Genomic DNA, 22,500 nt, shown 5'->3' with positions numbered 1-22,500 from the left:
AAATATCTTAAAAGAAATAAAAAAATAAAATAAAATACATCAAGATTAAAATACATCAAGTATAGAATAGACATTAGAAAAGTGAATGAAAAATATAAAACAGGACTTAAAGGTGCAGTGTGTAATATGACATCATCAAGAAAGTTCTACAAAGTTCTAGAATGCAACGCTCCCTGGGTAACCCCAACCCTTTAGAAAAATAACAGAAGCTACAGTGGCCTTCAAGGACAAGAACAATTCTAAATTCTGAACAATGCACCTGATGACATTCAAAAAACATGGATGCCTCCATAAGACCTGCCTGCTCAATGTACAAAATGTAATATTAATATTTGTAATTCTCCACTCAGGAGGATAATTCTGATTATTGGCAGAGGTGATTTTACACCAATGAGGACATATTGATGAATGAGGATATTGATTTTAGCTAATAAAGTACTTAAAATGTTACACAGTGTCCCTTTAAACCTATTTCAATGGGACTCTAACCCGCTGTGTAAACCAAACAGGAATAGAAATAAAAAATAAAATTAAAAAAGTACAGGTTAAAGCTGGGGTATGTGATTTCTGATTGGCCAAAGTTAACATGAGCTGTACACTTTGACCAATCAGAGCAAGGCTCCGATTCTCTGTTCTTATTGGCTGTTGGGACTGTCCATTCACTTTTGGCACGACTTTGTTGGTGTAGAGCGTGTCAGGGAGGGACCATAGGGGAGGGACCAAAGAGAACAAGTGGAGCGGTTGAGGTATTTGGATTCAAATCTCTATCCCAACTGCTATTTTCTCCCCAAATCCTCCACCCCAGCTTTAAATGGGGAACAGAAAAGATGAGGATGCCTGATGAAGCATTTTTTAAATATAATTTATTAAAATAGCAACAAGAGAACATAAAACATGAGGGAATTTACTTTTTTGTTATCTAGTTTATAAAATGTGTATTACCAGCAGTTTGCCTACAGACCAACACAAGACTTTAGGATTTAACTACAGTTTTTTTTAACAGTGTATCCTGTCTTGTAAAGTGGTGTGTGTGTGTGTGTGTGCGTGTGTGTGTGTGTGTGTGTGTGTAGGTGATTGTAAGGGCGCAGACAGGAAGACCAAATCAATATGTCTGTTCTCTGAGAGGGAGATATGAGAAAACCCAAGAGGAGGAAATCTGTATCATACTTCAATATCAGCGAATTACTGATGTGTGTATGGATGGAGCTGTACTGAAACACACACACACACACACACACACACACACAGAAAATGTCTGTTTTCATATCTACAAGTCTTTTCTTTCCTGTTTAGTTCACAGGCGTTCATTTAAATACATTTTATTTTATACTTTCTTTATGGATTGTTTACTGCTGCTACTACACAGCCATGTTGGATGTGATGTGACATGAAGCCAAGCGGAAAAAAATGCATAATTTTGAATGACAGATAATGGACTTACATTCCAGTCTCTTCAAAGGAAACACAGTCATAGTTTTAGTTGATTTATAAAATTAATATTGACATGCACCAAGCAAGAAAAAAAAACACACACAAACACACACACACACAAACACACACACACACACAAACACACACACACACAAACACACACACACACACACACACAAACACACACACACACACACACACACACTTACGGCCTCCACACACATCCTACCTCTACTGCGCGTCTACCTCGCGTCTGCGTCTGACTTTTTGTCACTGACCGTGAAATCAACCTAGAGCGGGCACACATCCAACCTCAGACGCACTGCTGAGGCGCGTCGGAGGCACGTCTGCAGCGACGCTCCCCTTTACCTCAGGAGGAGGAGCCTATTTTTTGGGGGAGCCGCGCGTCTCTCTCGGGTCTCTCTGCTTTAACTGATAGAGAAATACTCTGCTGAGTCATATTGACTTCATACCGGCAGCTTTTGCTGTAGTTTCACCATTTCCTGGTGTGTCCCTTTCAAAATAAAACTTCCAACAAGCGAAAATGTGAAAAAAAAAGGCAATGGGGCGCACGGATTACTGTCCAGACTCAATATTAGACTCAATATAAATCATATGCATCATAAATGACAGGAAAGAACTTCATTTTTAATGGGAATTATCTATGAAAACTCTATGTAGAAAGATAGGGCTTTTAGAAGCAGCGCTGCAGCAGCAGCTGCTGAGACGTTGCATGTGTGTCTGAGAAAAGTCCGAGAGAGGCAGCAGTAAGGTGAGGCGACGCGCTCCAGAGGTAGACGCAGGATGTGTGTGGAGGCCGTTATAATGTCTTACAGTAATATAAATCACCTTAGATCACCGTGTGTTTGTCTGATCAAGAATGTAACACAATGTACGTGTTTTAAACCCTCTGCGACGTTTTCACATTGTGCTGAACAGACAGAGAACGATTGGAGTAAATACATATTCAGAATCATTTGTAATCCAACATCACGACATCACGACATCACGACATCACTGCTTTGGTTTCTCCAATGTGCAAAGCAGGAGATACGAGCTGCAGAACGCAATGAATCAGTGCCAACAGCTCCAGGGTTTAACACACACACACACACATACAGAGACATGCACACACACACACACACACACAGATATACGCTGAACGCACGCACACACACACACAGAGACACACACACACACAATGAGACGCACACAGGCATAGCATACAAGCACACACACACACACAATGAGGCACACTCACACACACACAGAGACACACAATGAGACACACACACAGCACCCCATACACACATGCACAGACATGCTATCACACACACACACACACACGCACAAACACACATACACTCACTCACACACACACACACACAGACACACACACACACACACACACACACACACCGACACACAATGAGGCACACACAGACACACACACACACACACACACACAGTATTCTCCTGACCTATTTTCAAATGCCACAACACAAAAATCTAGGAGAGCAGAAGAAGCGAGGAGGAGACAAATGGAATTAAAAGAGAGTTTGAATCACACACTCACTCTGTCTGTACTGTGTGTGTGTGTGTGTGTGTGTGTGTGTGTGTGTGTGTGTGTGTGTGTGTGTGTGTGTGTGTGTGTGTGTGTGTGTGTATGTGTGTGTGTGTGTGTGTGTGTGTATGTGTGTGTGTGTGTGTGTGTGTGTGTGTGTGTATCTGTACTGTCAGCTATAGGAACAGGGTTTACTGTCTGTGTTTTGGTCAGTGGGGGACTAACAACAGTGTTAATACACAGCCTAGGCTCTGTAAACAGGCTGTTAGCTACGGCCAAGGACCACCTCAGTTTATACTGTATAACTGTATAACTATAACACACACACATACAGAGACACACACACACACACACACACACACACCCACACACACACACACACACACACACACACACACACACACACACACACACACACACACACAGTACAGACAGGTAGCTGATCGTGAGGAGATATTCACTGATTTTGACAAAAAAGTGATTTTTTATTTATTTTTTAAGATATTTTTTTGGCATTTCTTATGCTTTATTGATAGTGTAGAGACAGAGTTGAAATGGGGCAGAGAGGGGAGTGACATGCAGAGAACGACCGCGGGTGGGAATCGAACCCGGCTCTGCTGCTGGGCCCGGCCCGGGAGGGGGACGCCTTACCAACTGAGCTAAAGGCGCTCCCCCCCAAAAAAAAAGTGATTTCTACAACAACCTACACATTGATCTTTCACACATACACACCCCTTGAAACAAATGGTTAACAAAACACATGTAGTATAGGGGCCAAATGCCTGTTTTCTTAAGGCCCCAAAAATGTCTAAATGTATACGGATGGTTTTGGTATCTATTAACTGCCACTCTGGAAAAGTAAACCCGACTCTGACATAAACCCTGTTCCTATAGCTGACACACACACACACACACACACACACACACACACACACACACACACACACACACACACACACACACACACACACACACACACACACACACAGACACAGACACAGACATACACACACACACACACACACACACACACACACACACACACACACAGTACGATCTATTAACTGCCACTCTGGAAATATTAAGCCAACTCTGACAGCGAGAGACGGAGGGCAAAATAACAGATTAACAACCGTAATTTGTCGTGAGGTTATACTGGCTGAAATTATACGCAACCCTCCCCACTCCCCCACCCTCCTTCCTTCTTTCTTCTATCAATCTAAGTGTCTTCTGCGGTTGGTTTCAATTCACATATTATAGGCAGCGGACCATGTGCTTTCAATCTCTCCCTGTATAGACTAATAAAGGGCTATTTGAAGGAGAATGGAGCGATTTGATTGGAGGAGGATTATCGTTTTACTTAAAAAAAAAAAAAAAAAATGTAAAACCTCAGAAGTTCACAGCGAGATGTTTGACAGTTACAAACGCTTTCTGGCAGGTTCATGTTTCTCCCAACCGACGGACGAGACGATTGATTCTTTAAACTGACACAGATATGGAGACACACACACACAGCATGCACATACATAACACACACACACAGACAGGCAGGCATGCACACACGCACGCACACACACACACACACACACACACACAGAGTCATACATATTCACACACACAGGCAGGCATACATACACACACACACACACACACACACAGTCATACACATTCACAGCATACACACACACACAGTCATACATATACATACACAGGCATACAGTTACACACACAGACAGGCATGCACGTACATACACACACACACAGACATAGCAGACAAACACGGACACACACTCACATACACATGCACAAGGAAAAATACACACACTGACACACACATACACAAACACTCTAGGACAGACACATCACACCAATCTTACATACAGTCAAACACACACACACACAAAGGTCGAAAAAGGTCACAAAGTCATAAAAAAATGTCTGTAACTATAACTAGTGGTTATATTTCCTGTGTGAGACATACAATTGCCGAGCGGTGAAAGTACATTGGTGGAAAGTACAGCGCCCTGTCACACACACGTACTCACACACACATACACACACAGTCACACACACACACACACACACTCACACACACACAGTCACACACACACACACACACACACACACACAGTCACACACACACTCACACACACACAGTCACACACACACAGTCACACACACACGTACTCACACAGTAATACACCCACACACACACACACACACACACACAGAGCCCTGTAAAGATGAGAGGAGCAGCCATATGCTACCACTGTCAGAGTAACTTAACGTGAAACCAGAGCGAAGTCACCAGACTGTAATGGCTTCAGTCAGACTGTGGAAACTTCCCCGACTGTTTGGTCTCCTCTCTTCACCGAGTTTCCCTTTGTTTCCCTTTGTTTTAGTTTTCAAACTGTAAATACTGTGTGTGCGTGTGCGTGTGTGTGTGTGTGTGCGTGTGTGTGTGTGTGTGCGTGCGTGTGTGTGTGTGTGTGTGTTTGCGTGTGTGTGCTGAGGGATATCAGATAAACCTCACTATGAACCCTGGCCTGGAAAACTCACGGTAAAAAAAAAAAGCATATTGATTCCTGCGAGTTCACCCTCTAGCTTTCAATCGACCTCTTTTCATACAGACTTTAAAGGGGCACTGTGTAACATTTTAAGTAATTTATTTGCTAAAATCAATATCCTCATTCATAAATATGTCCTCATTGGTGTAAAATCACCTCTGCCAATAATCTGAATTATCCTCCTGAGCGGAGAATTACAAATATTAATATTACATTTTGTCCATTGAGCGGGCAAGTCTTATGGAGGCATCCATGTTTTTGGAATGTCATCAGGTGCATTGCTTAAAATTTAGAATTGTTCTTGTCCTTGAAGGCCACTGTAGCTTCTGTTATTATTCTAAAGGGTTGGGGTTACCCAGGGAGCGTTGCATTCTAGAACTTTCTAGAACTTTCTTGATGATGTCATATTACACACTGCACCTTTAAAAAATAAAAAACATATTCCATTGAAATCTATATTCCTTCGTTTTTCAACTTTTTTTCCCAGAACCTCCCCAGGTTGAGAGCCAGTAATACTTTTTTTTTAAAGTGGTTATGTTTGGAAGACTATTTTTACGAGAGTCATTGTTCTTGAAAGCTAGACAATTGTGACATAACAACAGGACAATTAGCTTTGATACCAAACAAAGCTCCGACCTGACTTCCCTGTGAATGTGGTTATAATATTATAATAGCGGTGACTTCAAAAGCTGCATCAAACGTGGGAAAAACAAACATCCCAAACTGCTCAGGCCTTCTATGGAAAATAGAAAAATGAATGAGTTCCCCGTTTTAATAGACTATAGCTCTCTGTGTTGACATGGGGTCCAGGGCATTCAGCCGATCCGCCCCCCACCTCTGGAACGCCCTCCCACCTGTCATCCGTAACTCTGACACTCTTTCCACATTCAAGACCCATCTAAAAACACATCTTTTTAAACTGACATATTCCATCTAGTTAATTGTCTCCCACCCATTTCACCACCACGTGTGTAAATTGTTTCAATGTATCTTCTTCTTGTGTTTTTTATGATTGTTGATTTTGTTTTTTAAACACTCTGCCCTGTAAGGTGACCTTGAGTGCTATGAAAGGCGCCCTCAAATAAAATGAATTATTATTATTATTATTATTATTATTATTATTATTATTATGAATGCTGTTTTCTTTAATACCTCACACTGCCTACTTGTGTTTTTTTCAAGTTGATCATATTGTCTTGTTTCAACATTAACCTTTCTTTGAAAAATAGGGAGATTAATGAGTTCAATTGTCAGTAATAGTAATAATCTTTATGAAGGACTCAGATGGTCCACTCACATCCAACATACACACACACATAGAACACATTAAAAAAACATTACTCAATAAAATACTGTACTAAAATAGGTGCAAGATATCATGCCAATGCTTTGGAAGCCTGGATGTGAACCGATAGCCCGTCATAGGGTTGGTTAAGGCTATAATGATGCTATTTCAGTCTTGAGTTGACCATTTTAATGGAATATAACTCTCTCTATTTTTTAAGATAAGATTGCTAATAAGATTGCTTACTTACTACAATCTCCACTTTCAAAATTAACCCAATTCTGAGAGCACAATCTAGATTTAAAGCTATTAGTGTCTGTGAGAGAATAATTTTAAGATAGTCACGGTGCTTACGAGATAGCATCAAGGAAATAACCTTGACAACAAGTAAAACTTAAATATGACTTCCCCAATGACTGAGGTCACAAAAGCTGCATCAAAGGTGGATAAAACAAAGCATCACACACACACACACACGCACGCACACACGCACGCACGCACGCACACACACACACACACACACACACACACACACACACACACACACACACACGCTGAGCAGTGATAATGTAAAGAATGATTTACGGTAAATGGTGTTAAACATATAAAAACACTGTCCTGGTCCTTTCAAAGCATTTTATGTTCAGCAGGTCTGCAACATATCCACTGGAGTCCAAACACACACCACTGGTAATCACAGCTCTCATCTCTCCTTACAAAGACAGTGTGTATGTCGCCTCCCGGTCTGTCTGTACTGTGTGTGTGTGTGTGTGTGTGTGTGCGTGTCTCTACTGTGCGTGTGTGTGTGTGTGTGTGCATGAGTCTACTGTGTGTGTGTCTCTCTCTCTCTACTGTGTGTGTGTATGTCTGTTCTATGCGTTCGTTCTTGTATGTGCGTGTGTGTGTGTGCGCGTGTCTCTACTGTGTGTGAGTGAGAGAGAGAGAGAGAGAGAGAGAGAGAAGGAGAGAGAGAGAGTGTGTGTGTGTGTGTGAGTGTGTTTGCGTCTCTCTATTGTGTGTGTGTGTGTGTGTGTGATAGTGTGTGTGTGTGTGTGTGTGTGTGCATATAGAATGAGTCATCCCTCACTGGGATAGTCGAAGGGAAAAACTTCAAAAGGAAAATCTTCTGTAACATTATAATGAAACCTCAACAGACAGAGTTCAGCTCACTGCCACGGCTCCACTCTGAAAATTTTCATTTTCATTTCATTTAACTTTTATTTATCCTCGAGAGACCAATTGAGGGGTGACCCTCATTTTCAATGACGTCGAGTTAAAATATAAAAGTGTCTTCATCTTTAGGGCCATCCTAAGTAAACTCTATTTTTAATCATAATTCTAAGGACACACACACACTTAATAACCAATCATTTAAAAAATATATACAGGTATATAATAATTGAAAAAGGGACCAACGAAAAATGAATAAATAAAGATAACGTAAGAAGGGTTTTGATACGAAATGTCAATGTATAAATCAAGATTTTTTTTGCATTTTTCTGCTTTATTGATAGTGTAGAGACAGAGTTGAAATGGGGCAGAGAGGGGAGTGACATGCAGAGAACGACCGCGGGCTGGAATCGAACCCGGGTCCGCTGCTGGCCGAGGCCCATGGGGGGGGGACGCCCTACCAACTGAGCTAAGGGCGCCCCAACTGAGGGTTTTTTTGTTTTACTCATGTATGTAATGTTGTGAATCTGTGTGATCGAAATAAACTGAAACTGAACTTGTCCCAGTTGATGCCGTGCTTAAGGCAAGTTTATTTCTGTAGCACAATTCAGACACAAGGCCTTTCAAAGTGCTTTACAGGGGCATGAAATACATCAAGATTAGACATTAGAAATAGAGAAAATGTAAGAGTTATGCGTCCTAATTCACTATATTTTGGGTTTTAGTGCGTATTTGTATCAGATTGTTTTTCAATATTTATTTCATCCGGACCAAATTCCCAGCAAACATTCCCCTTCCACATCAGACCAACAGCAAAGGTTTGGGATTGGTATGAATGACTAGAGTGAGTGTGCGCCCTTAATTTCCTGAAAAAGTAAAGAAATATATAGTTGTGTGTTTTTATGTGGCCGCTATTTGAAATGTCTCAGAGTCTATCAACCGTTCACCAGTAAAGAACCCAGAATGCATTTTATATGTTTTACTGTGGTTTTAAGTTTCATATAGTTTGACCTTTTTCCCCCAATACAAGCCAAACTCTCCACATTAATTCAACATTACTACAACCAGCCCCTCACACACACACACACACACACGAAAGCAAACACACACACACTCCGAGACAGACACACACACAACACAGAGAGACAGACACACACACACACACACACACACACACACACACACACACACACCATGGAAACAAGGGACACGGTAATTGCAACCTCTGGAGTTATATCAGACCCATAATGCATCTGGCAAAGCTCCCAGAATCCATTACTGCACCTCAGTTCTCCTCGGTTCAAACCAATACTCACATTTCGTTCTGTCTGTTTTTTATTTTTTTACTGTAAATATGTGGGTTTACGTTATAAAATCATATATATCTCTTTTATACGTGTAGCTTCAGTGCCCCTGACTCCTGGACAGACAGACAGACAGACTCCTGGAACAACTTACAGCAACAAATTAAACTAAATACCTTCACATCATTTAGACATGGAGGATTTGGGGAGAAAATGGCAGTTTGGATAGAGATTCGAATCCAAATACCTTAACCGCTCCACTTGTTCTCTTTGGTCCCTCCCCCATGGTCCCTCCCTGACACGCTCTACACCAACAACGTTGAGCCAAAGTTAATGGACAGTCCCAACAGCCAATAAGAACAGAGAATCGAAGCCTCGCTCTGATTGGTCAAAGTGTACAGCTCATGTTAACTTTGACCAATCAGAAATCACATATACCCCAGCTTTAACTGTTTTAATTAGGCTATATTGTACTACCATCAAAGCGTTCATGAGATATTGTGCTCACAAGAATGGCCCGAACGGACAGACAGACAGACAGACAGACAGACAGACAGACAGACAGACAGACAACCTAAAAACATGAACACAAACGAGGCCTCTTTGCTAACGTCATAGGGCCATTTTACCAGCCTAAGGAAAGACACAGAGAAAGGGACTGTGGACAAACAGTGGGAAATCCTGAGTCATGCAGAGCGTAAGTTGCAACAACATCTTCCCAAACAAACACACCTTTATAGTCATAACCACATACACACACACACACACACACACACACGCACACACACACACACACACACACACACACACACACACACACACACACACACCTTCATAGTCAAAACCACACACACACACACACACACACACACACACACACACACACACCTTCATAGTCATAACCACACACGCACACCTTCATAGTCACCTAGTCATAACCACATAGCACAGACACGCCCGGACACGGACATTACTACAGGTTTTTCTTTCTCAACAGCTTTTTTAGACAGCTGTACTCCTCAACACGAGTGCAGCATCACTCTTTATCATGGCATAGTCTTTACAGCAAACATTCCACCTGTGTGTGTGCGTGTGTGTGTGTGTGTGAGTCCAGGTGTGTGTGTGTGTGTGTGTGTGTGCGTGCGTGCGTGCGTGTGTCCAGGTGTGAGTGTCCAGGTGTGTGTGTCCAGGTGTGAGCAGCTTGTATCATGTTCTTACCTGCTCAAACTCCCTGAGGCTGTGCATCTGAACCGGAGGGCCTTTATCCGTCTCATCACACGAGAAATCTGCACAGACGTAAAAAGAGAAAGACGTGAATAGATCAAATTAAAAAATGTATTTGTGCGATTAATTCGCAAGTTATTAATAATTACCGTACGTATACAGAGTCAATACAAGCTTCCACATCAGCGACGTCATTTTCACTTATTCACAAATTTAATTTTTTCGGACTGAGTTCCATTGTTCTGGGACGTCGCTTCCGACAGTGAGACGAGACAAAACTCACATTTCAAAACTTTTGCGTCGAGCCCGGTGTACAACTGCCTTAAGAATAATATCTTGGCCTTAGAATAATCACGTAAAAACTGATTATTCCCTCTATTATCACAAATCATATCGCAATTGCAAAATCAGTCACAATAATCCCAGTAAGATATTTGTTTTCCGAATCGTGTGGGCTTCTGTGTGTGTGTGTGTGTGTGTGTGTGTGTGTGTGTGTGTGTGTGTGTGTGTGTGTGTGTGTGTGTGTGTGTGTGTGTGTGTGTGTGAGAGAGAGAGACAAGGCCCTGCACTTTCTCCTACATTAAATAAAATGTTCCACTGTGATGGAGGATCATCAGTCAGTATAACGACCTGTGGGCTTCACTGAACAGCATCTCTGAGACATTCTGATCGACCCTTGTGTCATTATAACCCTATTAAGCCAGAATAATGGGCCGTACACACACACACACACACACACACACACACACACTCAAACTCACACTATCACTCTCTCTCTCACACACACACACACTATCTCTCACACACACACACACACACACACACACACACACGCACAACGTCGGCTTTCAGTCAAGACATCCAGCATCGCATGCTATTCGGGTCCTTCAAGTTTGCCGGGGTTCACACACACACACACACACACACACACACACACACACACACACACACACACACACACACACATTCCTGTCCAGCTGAAACACATCCAGAGGTCTTAAAGCCAAACTTATTCTTTCTAAACGACCTGCAGCGTTACCAGAAAACTCCACACATGAGGGATTTGTACATTACTTTGTGTTTTATCCTTCTAAAATGGGGCCCTGATGTGTGTGTGTGTGTGTGTGTGTGTGTGTGTGTGTGTGTGTGTGTGTGTGTGTGTGTGTGTGTGTGTGTGTGTGAGTGTGTGTGTGTGTGTGTGTGTGTGTGTGTGTGTGTGATCCACTGGGATGTAATCAAGACGAATTTGGCAGAACTCAGATTTTTGACAGTTCCTTTAATTTGCGGTGCATTAAACATTATTAGAACGCTGTAATATAGAAGTAGAACATATTCTGGATGGAAGCCTGGAGCAGAATATATGAATGACTTGAATCTTTTATGAACTAACGTGCTTTTCCATCGGGTAATAGAGCCACGTCATTACCTTACCATATACAGCTCTGGAAAAAATTAAGAGACCAGTCCAAATGTTCAGTGTCTCTCGTTTTACTATGTATAGGCATATGTTTGAGTAGAAGGAACATTTTGGTTTTATAATATAAACTACTGACTACATTTCTACCAAATTGTAATAAATGTTTTCATGGTCATTTAGAGCATTTTCAATAAGTAATGTAGAGATGAAAATTTAAGAAAAATCCAGACTGGTCTCTTAATTTTTTCCGGAGCTGTATATGTCTTCGCTCTAGTTAATGTTAGCACTAACTTTACTTAAAGAGCAACTTGCACGTAAAAAAAATAAATAAATTGGATTCATAACCTATTGTGGACATGCCCATTCTAAAATAATATGAAGGATTTTATATGTTTTTCAAAACACACGTATACAAATTCTGAGAGAAAAAATTGCTTTTTTGAGCTCAGCTACTAAAAAGTTCTCAGAATTCGAACCGTGAATGACGTCACGTGAGGGAGTCGTGAGAACCTGACCGAACGTGAAAGTCTCAACCTAACGCCTCGTTTCCACATACGTATTTTACTCGTGTCCGGAACATAGAGCCAATACATTTTAATATCCGATAAAATAAAAACTAGCGTGGTCCAAAAAAATTCACCCACCTCAGTGTTGTCATGGAGATATGACCTAAACATACAGACTAAAATGGTTTTGTGGACCAGGCTGTAAATAGGTTTAATAAGACTTTGAAAACGGCCTGTCTAACTAGTGAGTCAAAGAAAAATGGCTCAGTCTTGGTACCACCCCCCAAGTGGCACATCCTGGTTACTACAGTTGTGGTCACTTCCTTATTGGATGCTGGTAAAAATCGCTGAGGTTGGGGCTTGGTCCGAAGGAAGTGTCGGGGTCCGTGTCTGCAGCGATCGCAGGCCCTCTTCACTTGTGTCATTAAACTAATAAATCTGACTGTATTTCACATCAAGTACTTTTTAATCATCTAACTGACTTGACAATCAACATTAACTGAGTGGAAGGAAGGACATTGCATGTAAACTAACCTAGCAAAACTCCCATACGGTCTGTCCGTAATCCACGTAAAAAGTTACATTTTTTGAACTTTTAGTACGGGCATACCGGACAGAAATATTACGGAAGGGAGGAGTTTCAGAGGCAAACGGACATTACGGGGAATCACACGGGAATGAATGGACTTCCGGTCGGATCACATACGAGAATGTACGTACGTGGAAACGAGGCGTAATGCGATGTAGAAGGTAGTAGTGAATTGAACTGTTGTCATTTAGTGCGTTCCTATTTTTTTACTGTAGTTTTACATAGTATTTTTTTAAAGTAATGGAGAAGTATTGTGTACTCCAACTGTAACAGTAAATAAGCGGCGCTAGCTAGCTTTGAGCCACCGGGTGTTTTTTGTTTTTTTAAATCTTTATTATAATCAACATTTACACAATTCAAAAAAGGCACAACACATTCATATTCCTGTCATATACAAAAACCGAGCGAGGTCAACACACTTAAGAAAATAGCATTCAAAACAAAATAAAAACAAAAGCAAGTGATCAATCAGGAATCAGGGCACACAAATATTCACTAAAATGTTGGCCTCCTTTCATTTTACACTGTTTAATTGTTTTTTTTTTATATATAACACTACTTCGTTATAAAATGCATTGAAAACGGGGGAAGTTTTAAGAATACGACATTTATGAATAAGATAGTTTGCCAATAGAATTAAATTATTATTTCCAAATTCACCGGGTGTGTTTACGGAACTACATCACTGCCGCAGCCGCCTCCCTCACGAAACACACGGTGGTTTCCAGATCATTTTAGACAAGAAGCATATGTGGGTGACACGGTGAAATTCAGGGTATCAACACCAGGCGATGTCCTTCCACTCAGTTAATGTTGATAGCCAAGTCAGTTTGATGATTAAAAAGTACTTGTTCATGTTTTTATTATCTAACCTTTATTTATGTACTGGAGATATCATTGAGGGGTGACCCTCATTTGCAATGATGTCGAGAAACTAAAACAACAATACAAACACAATATATTCAATGCAGATACATCAAATACACAACAAGCTGCTAAAGAGAAACATTTTAGAAAGGGGTGTAGAGTGGCTGGAAATAAAATTAAACTGGTAAAAGTACAATATGGCCTAATTAAACCAGAGTTAGGTAGATTTAAGATAGTATGTTTAATTTGGTAAAGGAGTTCATGGTATTCATATGGTTTGAACACGTTGTGAATCAGATCAGAGTGAATGTTATTCTGCTAAAATATTACATACTTTATATATGTGATACACTGTATAAAGTCAGATCATTTTATCAGTTTGATATGAAATACAGTCATCTTCTGTGTTCATTTGATATGAATTACAGTCAGATTTATTAGTTTAATGACACAAGTGAGAGGGCCTGCGATCGTTGCGGCATCGCCAGTGACACGGACCCACACATTACCTTCCGTTTATTTATTTTATTTATTGGTTTAGTTCAGGGACAGTGCACACTAATCAACATACAACATGTGAGTGAGCCAGAGTTAGCCTAAGAAGCTAGTTTTCATCTGTTGTCCCCCGGCCAGATATTCAAAAGGCAACCTAAAATTACAGAAATAAAATGCATGTATAAACAAAGACTTAAAAAACAACATAGTCTACTCAGAAAATACAGCAACACATAGTAAGAATGAATCGACAGACAATGGCAAACAAACAATAAAATAAGCAGACAATAAAACACAGCATACATTATTACATTAAACATTATAGGAAAGTGCACAAAACAGTAGATTAGAGCAGGACAAACACACATACAATAAAAACACATATACAGCAGCATAACGCCGTACACTAGTAGCACCAACCGTAAACTAACGGATGCACGGACACGAGTGATATATTATGTGAAAACGAGGCGTAATTCTTCACAGAAATAAAATATTCAGAAAGCTTTAAAATGAGAGATGTTATTGAATTTTTCTGAAATTTTAAATCAAGTCCAATTTGTTTTGTTGAATTTTTTTGTGGGAGGAGGAAACCGGAGCACCCGAACAGTAAACCCAAACAGACAGACACGCAAAGTGGAACACGCCCTGTTTTGGCTTCAACAGCTCCTTCTCTGCGCTGGCGTCCTTTCCTAGATTAGATTAGATTTTGACGATTCTTAAGCCTCCTTCTAGCAGTCTTGGTCTTTCTTAGATTTGCCTGCAGCAGCCCTACCTCTTGAATGTGAGCCCTGCTGCACTCTTCCTGGTTAGAAGTAAGGCTCTCCATGCTTACACAGCCCTTCACATCTCCAGCCAGTGGACCATTTGAGGAGGCCTCATGATGAAGCATTTCTACAGGCCTATTTTGACAATTATTAAGCCTCCTTCTAGCAGTCTTAACCACTCGTTTTGGCTTCATCCCTACCTCTTGAATGTGAGTCTTGCTGCATTCATCCTGGTTCAAGGAAGTAGGGCTCTCCATGCTCATACAGCTCTCCACATCATTGGAGGAGGCCACTAGATTCTTCTCTAGCCTTCTTCTCGCGATCTTAATCTCGCGTTTTGGCTTCAACAACCCCTTATCTGCGCTGGCGTCCTTTTCTAGATTTTGACGATTATTATTAAGCCTCCTTCTAGTAGCAGTCTTCGCCTTTCTTTGTTTTGCCTGCAGTCTTCGTCTGTCTTTGTTTTGAATGGTTTTCCTGCTGCATTCATCCAGGGTTGAAGTAAAGCTCTCCATGCTTATAATATAGACCTTGATATCTTCTGTCAGTGGACCATTGGAGGCATTGCGTTTCGGGCTTTGGCTCCTGGACCTTCTCTGTTTGCCCGTGTCCCGCCTGTGGAGCATCAGACTCAGTGAAGCAGAGAGGGCGTCTTCTGTTGGCCTGTGGGTCTCTGGTATTTGTTCCACTGCTTTTGGTGGATCCACGGCCTTTTGAAGTCGCTCTGTGGCCCCCTGTTGGTGGATCCTGTGTGTGTCCTGGGTTGTAGGCTTTATGGCGACTTCTGTGGGCTTTTTCTGAGTCTTTAAGGAGCTCTTGGACCTCCTCTGTTTGGGTGTTGAGCTTGATTGAAAACCGTTGGTGGCTCCTGGACAGTTTGACGTGACTTTTCAACCTCTTGTGGAAGTCTGTGGGCCTTTTGTAGAGGTATATGGGCCTCTTCTGGGGTTATTTGGGCCACTTGAGTTGGCGTTTCGGGCTTTAGCAGCTCCGGGACCTTCTCTGTTTGCCCGTGTCCCTCCTGTGAAGATTCAGAGCCAATGATTGTGAGGATTTCTTCTGCAGGCTCCTCAGTCCTATCTGGTTCAAGGTTCAAGGTTTTTTATTAAATGTCCCATGAGGGCAAATTTGTTCACAACAGGAGAAGAAGTTTAAAAACACACGACAAAACAAGACATCAATGGACACAAAACAACATTATGTACACAAGCCCGAGGAGGACACAGAAAGTGCATAAAAATAAAGTGCCAGGATATAAAAATAAAAATAAAAGTCATCAACAACACAAAAAATCAGCATCAGCAACATTTACCTGCTGCTGGCCACATTGATTGCCCGGATGGATGTTGGTTGGATGGTTGTAGGGCTTCCAACGGTGACATTTCCAACTTGTGAAGGTTTGTGGTCCTTTAGCGGTGAAGGTATCTGGGCTTCTTTTGCTGTGTCCTGGGCCTCCTCTAGTAGCTTTATGGCCTCTGGTTCCTGGGTTATCTTTTCTTCCTCTGTCAGTCGCTCTTGGCCCTCCTCCTCTGTTGGGCCGTGGGACTCTTGTTGAGGATTCACAGCAATTGTCGGCTCCTGCACCTGTTTTGGTGGTTTTTCGGCCTCCTGAACTACTGGCTCCTCAGGTTCTTCTTGTGGTCGCCAGGCTTCCAATTGCGACATTTCGGCCTCTTGTCTTGTGAAGGCTTTTTGGTCTCTTCCTGTATCTCTCGGCCCTCCTGTTGTGTTGGTTCTAGGGCGACTTTCGGTGTTTGCTGCCAGGCGTCCTGAAGTTGTTCCTGGGCCTCCTCTAGTAGCTTTATGGCCTCTGGTTCCTGAGTTGGCTTTTCTACCTCTGTCAGTCGCTGTTGGAAGACCTCCTCTGTTGGGTTATGGGGCTTTTGTTGAGGATTCACAGCAATTGTCGGCTCCTGCACCTGTTTTGGTGGTTTTTCAACGGAAGAAGAAGTTGTCTGGAGTTTCTTAAGCCCTTGGACCTCCTTCTCCAACTTGATTCTCAGCTTGTGTTCCTCCTTCAACCTTCTCAACACCACCGTGACCTTGGTCTTATCTTCAGCGCTTTCCTCTTCAGCTGAAACCCACTTTTGGATTGCCTCCTGTAGTCTTACGTTAGCTGTGTGAAGGCATCTAGTAAGGCTGTCCATGCTAATCCAGCTCTTTTTTGGATTCAAATTTTCACTCTTTTGGACCATTTGAGGTCTCATGAGGCAGCTCCACACACTCCTTCTCTTTCCTGGCTTCCTCTGCTAGATTTTGAGGATTTAGTCTTCTTCTCGCTGCATTCATCCTGGATGGTAGTAAGGCTCTACTACACGCTGATACAACTTTTCTTTGAATTTTCATTTTCACTCTTGAAACCATTTGAGGCCTCACGAGGCAGCTCCACACACACAGACACACACTCCTTCTCTTGGCTGGCATCCTCTGCTAGATTTTGATAATTATTTAGAGAATTTAGTCTTCTTCTTGCAGTCTTCGTCTTGCGTTTTGGCGTCAGTCCCACCTCTTGAATGGGAGCCCTGCTGCATTCATCCTGGATGGTAGTACGGCTCTCCACGTTAATCCAACCTTTTTCTAAATTAACATTTTCGCTTACTTTAGCACTTGAGGCCTCATCCACACAGACAGACACCTCCTTCTCTTGACTGGCATCCTTTTCTATATTCTGAGGGTTGAGTTTTCTTCTCACTGCCTTCTGGTTGCTTTCCAGCTGCCCAACCTCGTGAATGGAAGTCCTGCATTGACCCTGGGTGGTGGTGGTGGTGTGGAGATCCTGGTCAGATTTAGGCTTGGTGCTAGTGCGAATTATACTACTGCTTCCTTTTTTGCTAGACTTTGAATTTTTTTTTTGTTCTCACTGCCTTCTGGTTACTTTCCAGCTGTCCCACCTCTTGATTTCAAGCTCTGCAGTTGGTTTGGAGACCCTGGTTAGATGTAGGCTTGCTGCTAGTAGTGAGGATGTTACTGCTGCTGCTTCCTTCTTGTTGGACTAATAAGCCTAAAGTGCTACACATCTCCTTCCAATTCTCCTCGGGACGTCCCATCTCCCGTTCAACCATCAGGGCCCAGTTAATGGCATCGGATTGGTTAGCTCCCTCAGTAGATCTGCTGCTATTTGCCATTTCAGTTCTTTTTTTTATAAATATATGCTTTATTGTAGGATCATATATTAGTGTGAGTTACTTTTAGCATTAATAACACCCTACACATTTTTTTTTTTTTTTTTTGCAACAAATTTAAATAAAAACAAAAAAACTAATGTCAGTTCTTAATACAATTAGGACCTGAAAGTGTGTGTGTGTGTGTGTGTGTGTGTGTGTGTGTGTGTGTGTGTGTGTGTGTGTGTGTGTGTGTGTGTGTGTGTGTGTGTGTGTGTGTCAACGGAGTGGTTGTGTGTATGGTTGTGATGTGATGTATAGTGTTGAGTAAAGGCTCATTTATGCTCCAATTCCGTGCGTAAATAGAGACGTACGTTTACAACGTTATATCCGTCACTGCCCTCATACTTCCATGCGTCCTTTATGTTGGAATCGACATTTAACAAATCAACCGTTAGTGGGCAGCAGCGCCGCTCAGAGTAAAACGTGACTCAAATAGGAAGAAGAAGAGTCAAACAGTGAATCAACTGGAATAAATATTTTATAATAGGTCCATGGAAGAAACAGCTTTAGCTATAGCCTTCTACCGTAGCGATGGAAGAGGCTAAACTAGAGGCTGTATTATAGACAGCGGGGGTCTGTGAGGACATCACTTCTCTATTGCTGCCGTCAGCCTGCCGTCTAGCTGACAGCCTGCCGTCTAGCTGACATTCTTCCCCGTGCGATCCCCGCTCATGCTGCTCTGTTGTAGTTGTATGTCCCTGTGCCCCGGCCGTGTAACTTCATAGAGAGATAAATGTGTATGTCATTTCGTACCAACTCACACAAACCTCTCCTCAAAAGTTAAGACATTTTCTAAAGTATTATGTCTTTCGTTTGTGTTTGTAAACCAATGTACAGTAAGTGAAAGTGAACTGTTGGCTGTGCGCCCCCCGTGATCTCCGGTAGTAATGCTCCGTTCTGTCCGTGTGGTACGCATCCGCAAGCTAGCAGGATACGTGCAGAAATACGGACGTAATGAACGCAGAGTACGGACAGAAGGCTCCGTCCGTATGCGTATGCGTATGTAACGTAGAGCATAAATGAACCTTAAATCTTCTCGAACTAATCTTTATTTTGGTTCTTTGATATAATTCTATTATTTATGTTTGTGTTTTATCAGATATTATTTTTCTATTCTTTAAAATAATTGTGATTGTTTGAGATAAATACAAAATCAAATCACTCAAATCCAGTGTGTGTCAGTAACTGGAAGTCCCTTGAACGCTGTGCTACTGTCTCAGATTATGGCTCTGAAAATACCGAGTCCTCCTTGGTAAACTCTAGGTTTGTTCTAAAAGTAAACATTCTATATTCCTTTGACGCCTTTGATGTCTGTCATGTATCTGTGATTTTTTTTTTTTTAGCAAATATTTCAAATTTGGAATGTGAGGGGGCGCCCTTAGCTCAGTTGGTAGGGCGTCTCCTCCCATGGGCCTCGGCCAGCAGCGGACCCGGGTTCGATTCCAGCCCGCGGTCGTACTCTGCATGTCACTCCCCTCTCTGCCCCATTTCAACTCTGTCTCTACACTGTCAATAAAGCATTAAAAATGCCAAAAAAATATCTTTTAAAAAAAAGCTGATTAAGCTGTGCTTCCATGGCTTGAAGCAACAAATTAAACTAAATACCTTCATATCCTTTAATCAATTTAAACAAACTATCTTAAATCTGCCAAACTCTACCTGTAACTGTTTTAATTAGGCTATATTGTACTTTCACCCATTTAATTTCATTTTAATTGCTGCCACTCTTCACCACTGTGTAAATGTTTCAATAGTTTTTTTGTTTTTTCTTCTCTTCACCTGTTGTTGTGTATTTGATGTATTTGCATTGAATATTGTGTATGCATTGTTGTTTTTCCTTTGAATTTGTTTGAACTCGACACCATTGTAAATGAGGGTCACCCCTCAATTGGTCTCTCGAGGATAAATAAAAGTTAAATGAATGAAATTAATGAATTTGGATATATTTTACTTGCTGAGGCCCAGAGTTGTGGAGGGGCGTTCACGGATAGTCGGAAATTTGGGAACAAAAAAATACAGTGTTTTAAAGCTTCTGTCTAAAAAGCTACGTCATTACGTCTATGTATTCGTCTCCGTTATCCCAGCTAATGCTAACGCTCACTTAGCCAAAGCCACATCACACACAAACCAAAAGGGGAAACACACACTCACACACACACACACAGACACACACACACACACACACACACACACACACACAGACTTATTTAAGGGAAGGTGGGTGTTACCAACACACTCAGTCATTCATTGACTTACAGTGCATTAGTCAACAACAACTACAACACAGGAGCCTGTATGAGGCAGATGCTGGTAAAACTAAAACAAGGTGTTTATAATAAATAATAAAGCACTTTGAACGGCCTAGTGTCTGAACTGTGCTATAGAAATAAACTTGCCTTGCCTTGTTTGTGCTGGGAAAAATCCAGTAAAAGTCTACACAGTACAACACATTGATCGGAGAAAAACGTATCAACAAAACAGTGAAGCAGAATTAACCTGTTCAGAACCCAATTATGATCCAAACACACATACAAAAGCAGCTCCGGAAAAAAATAAAGAGACCACTCTGGATTTTTCTTTAAATCTTCATCTCAACATTACTCAATTGAAATGGTGTTGATCACAAACAAATGTATTGGAATTTGGTAGAAATGTTGTCAGTAGTTTATAGAATAAAACCAACATTCATTCTACTCAAACATATGCCTATAAATAGTAAAACGAAAAGACACTGAACATTTGGAGTGGTCTCTTCATTTTTTCCAGAGCATAGGTTATTGCAGGCCTAATGGTGGAATATTTAAGAAGATTTAGGATATTGGGCTGCTCCGGTGGCGTAGTGGATAGAGCGTGTACTATATAGGCTCAGTTCTTGTTGCAGTGGTTGTGGGTTTGAATCCGACCCGTGGACCTTTACTGCATGTCACCCCTCTCTCTCTCTCTCTCTCTCTCTCTCTCTCTCTGTCAAATAAAGGATAAAACACCCAAAAAATATCTATAAAAAAACATAATATTCAGGCTGTGTATTTACTCACCCATCATAGGTCCGATGCTGTGCGGCCGGGCCCGTTTATTGGCACCAAAGTTCCTGAAACAAGACACAGCTTAATCAGCCCGATTCATACACACTTAACAACGTCCATGTGTCTCCAACAACTCCTTATCCGTACATCCAAAACGTGTATTTTTCATATTATTAAAAAATCTATCTATTTATTTATTTCAGGACAATACACATTAATGAACATGTAGAGTAAAGCAGTACACGTAAAAATGCAAGATTGTCGCCCGGGGGCTAATTTCTAACGGTCCATTAGGCAGGTTGATGTTACAATAAAAATATATACAATAGAAACATTTAAGAAACAGAAAGAAAGGACAGACAGACAGACAGACAGACAGACAGACAGACAGACAGACAGACAGACAGACAGACAGACAGACAGACAGACAGACAGACAGACAGACAGACAGACAGACAGAAAGAAAGAAAGAAAGAAAGAAAGAAAGAAAGAAAGAAAGAAAGAAAGGATAATTCATTAGTAGGTTAAACTAAATATATTAGACTACTTATCCCACACTATAACTTACTGGTCTCCTGTCTGCTTCAATAGCCAGTCAATAACAACACGTGTGTCCAATAGCTCCTAATCCACATCCAAAACCTGTATTCTTCAGATTATTAAAAATCAAATACTTATCCAACCCAGTCTCTCCAATATGCGTACAAATCCCATATTATAACTTACTGGTGCCCTGTCTGCTTCAAATGCCAGTCAATAACAACACGTTTGTCCAGACATGAGGGTCAGAAATAGTCCATATAGTTTGAGCTGAGTTGTTTCCCTCACTACTGTGTGAGAGACAGAAGCACAGTCACACACTGCTGCTGGAAACTGAGTCAGCGCATGCTTCACACCACACAGCCATCACTCAGCAGCTGAGCACTGTCAACAAAACACTGGCATGCCCTGCGTTCCAATCCCCATACTTCCCCACTGTCTAGTATGCCAAACAAAGATTTAGGATAGGATGTCCCAAAAAATGCACGTCAATTGTAGTATGCTGAAAATACATAAATGCCCCACTAACTCCAATATCATTTTGGAGTCTTTATTCTTGAAATTTCTCAACATAATGAAAAAAAAAT

At 41.5% G+C, this 22,500-nt stretch overlaps 1 protein-coding gene across 1 annotated transcript in view; it reads right to left on the bottom strand.

Moving 5' to 3' along the window:
- The window catches only part of pde4dip (phosphodiesterase 4D interacting protein), a 139,290-nt gene that overhangs the window by 111,986 nt on the left and 4,804 nt on the right, over positions 1-22,500 (bottom strand). Inside the window, exons 2-3 of the mRNA XM_080032750.1 lie at positions 21,386-21,438; positions 10,540-10,607 (exon numbers count right to left, since the gene is read on the bottom strand). Coding sequence (XP_079888876.1) covers positions 10,540-10,607; positions 21,386-21,438 — 121 coding nt within the window. The remainder of the gene's footprint in view (positions 1-10,539; positions 10,608-21,385; positions 21,439-22,500) is intronic.

The sequence above is a fragment of the Ammodytes marinus genome (genome assembly GCF_949987685.1).
Source record: "Ammodytes marinus genome assembly, chromosome: 8".
NCBI lineage: Eukaryota > Metazoa > Chordata > Actinopteri > Uranoscopiformes > Ammodytidae > Ammodytes > Ammodytes marinus.
Note: the sequence above shows the minus strand (reverse complement) of the source record. Positions and strands in the feature narration are given on the sequence as shown.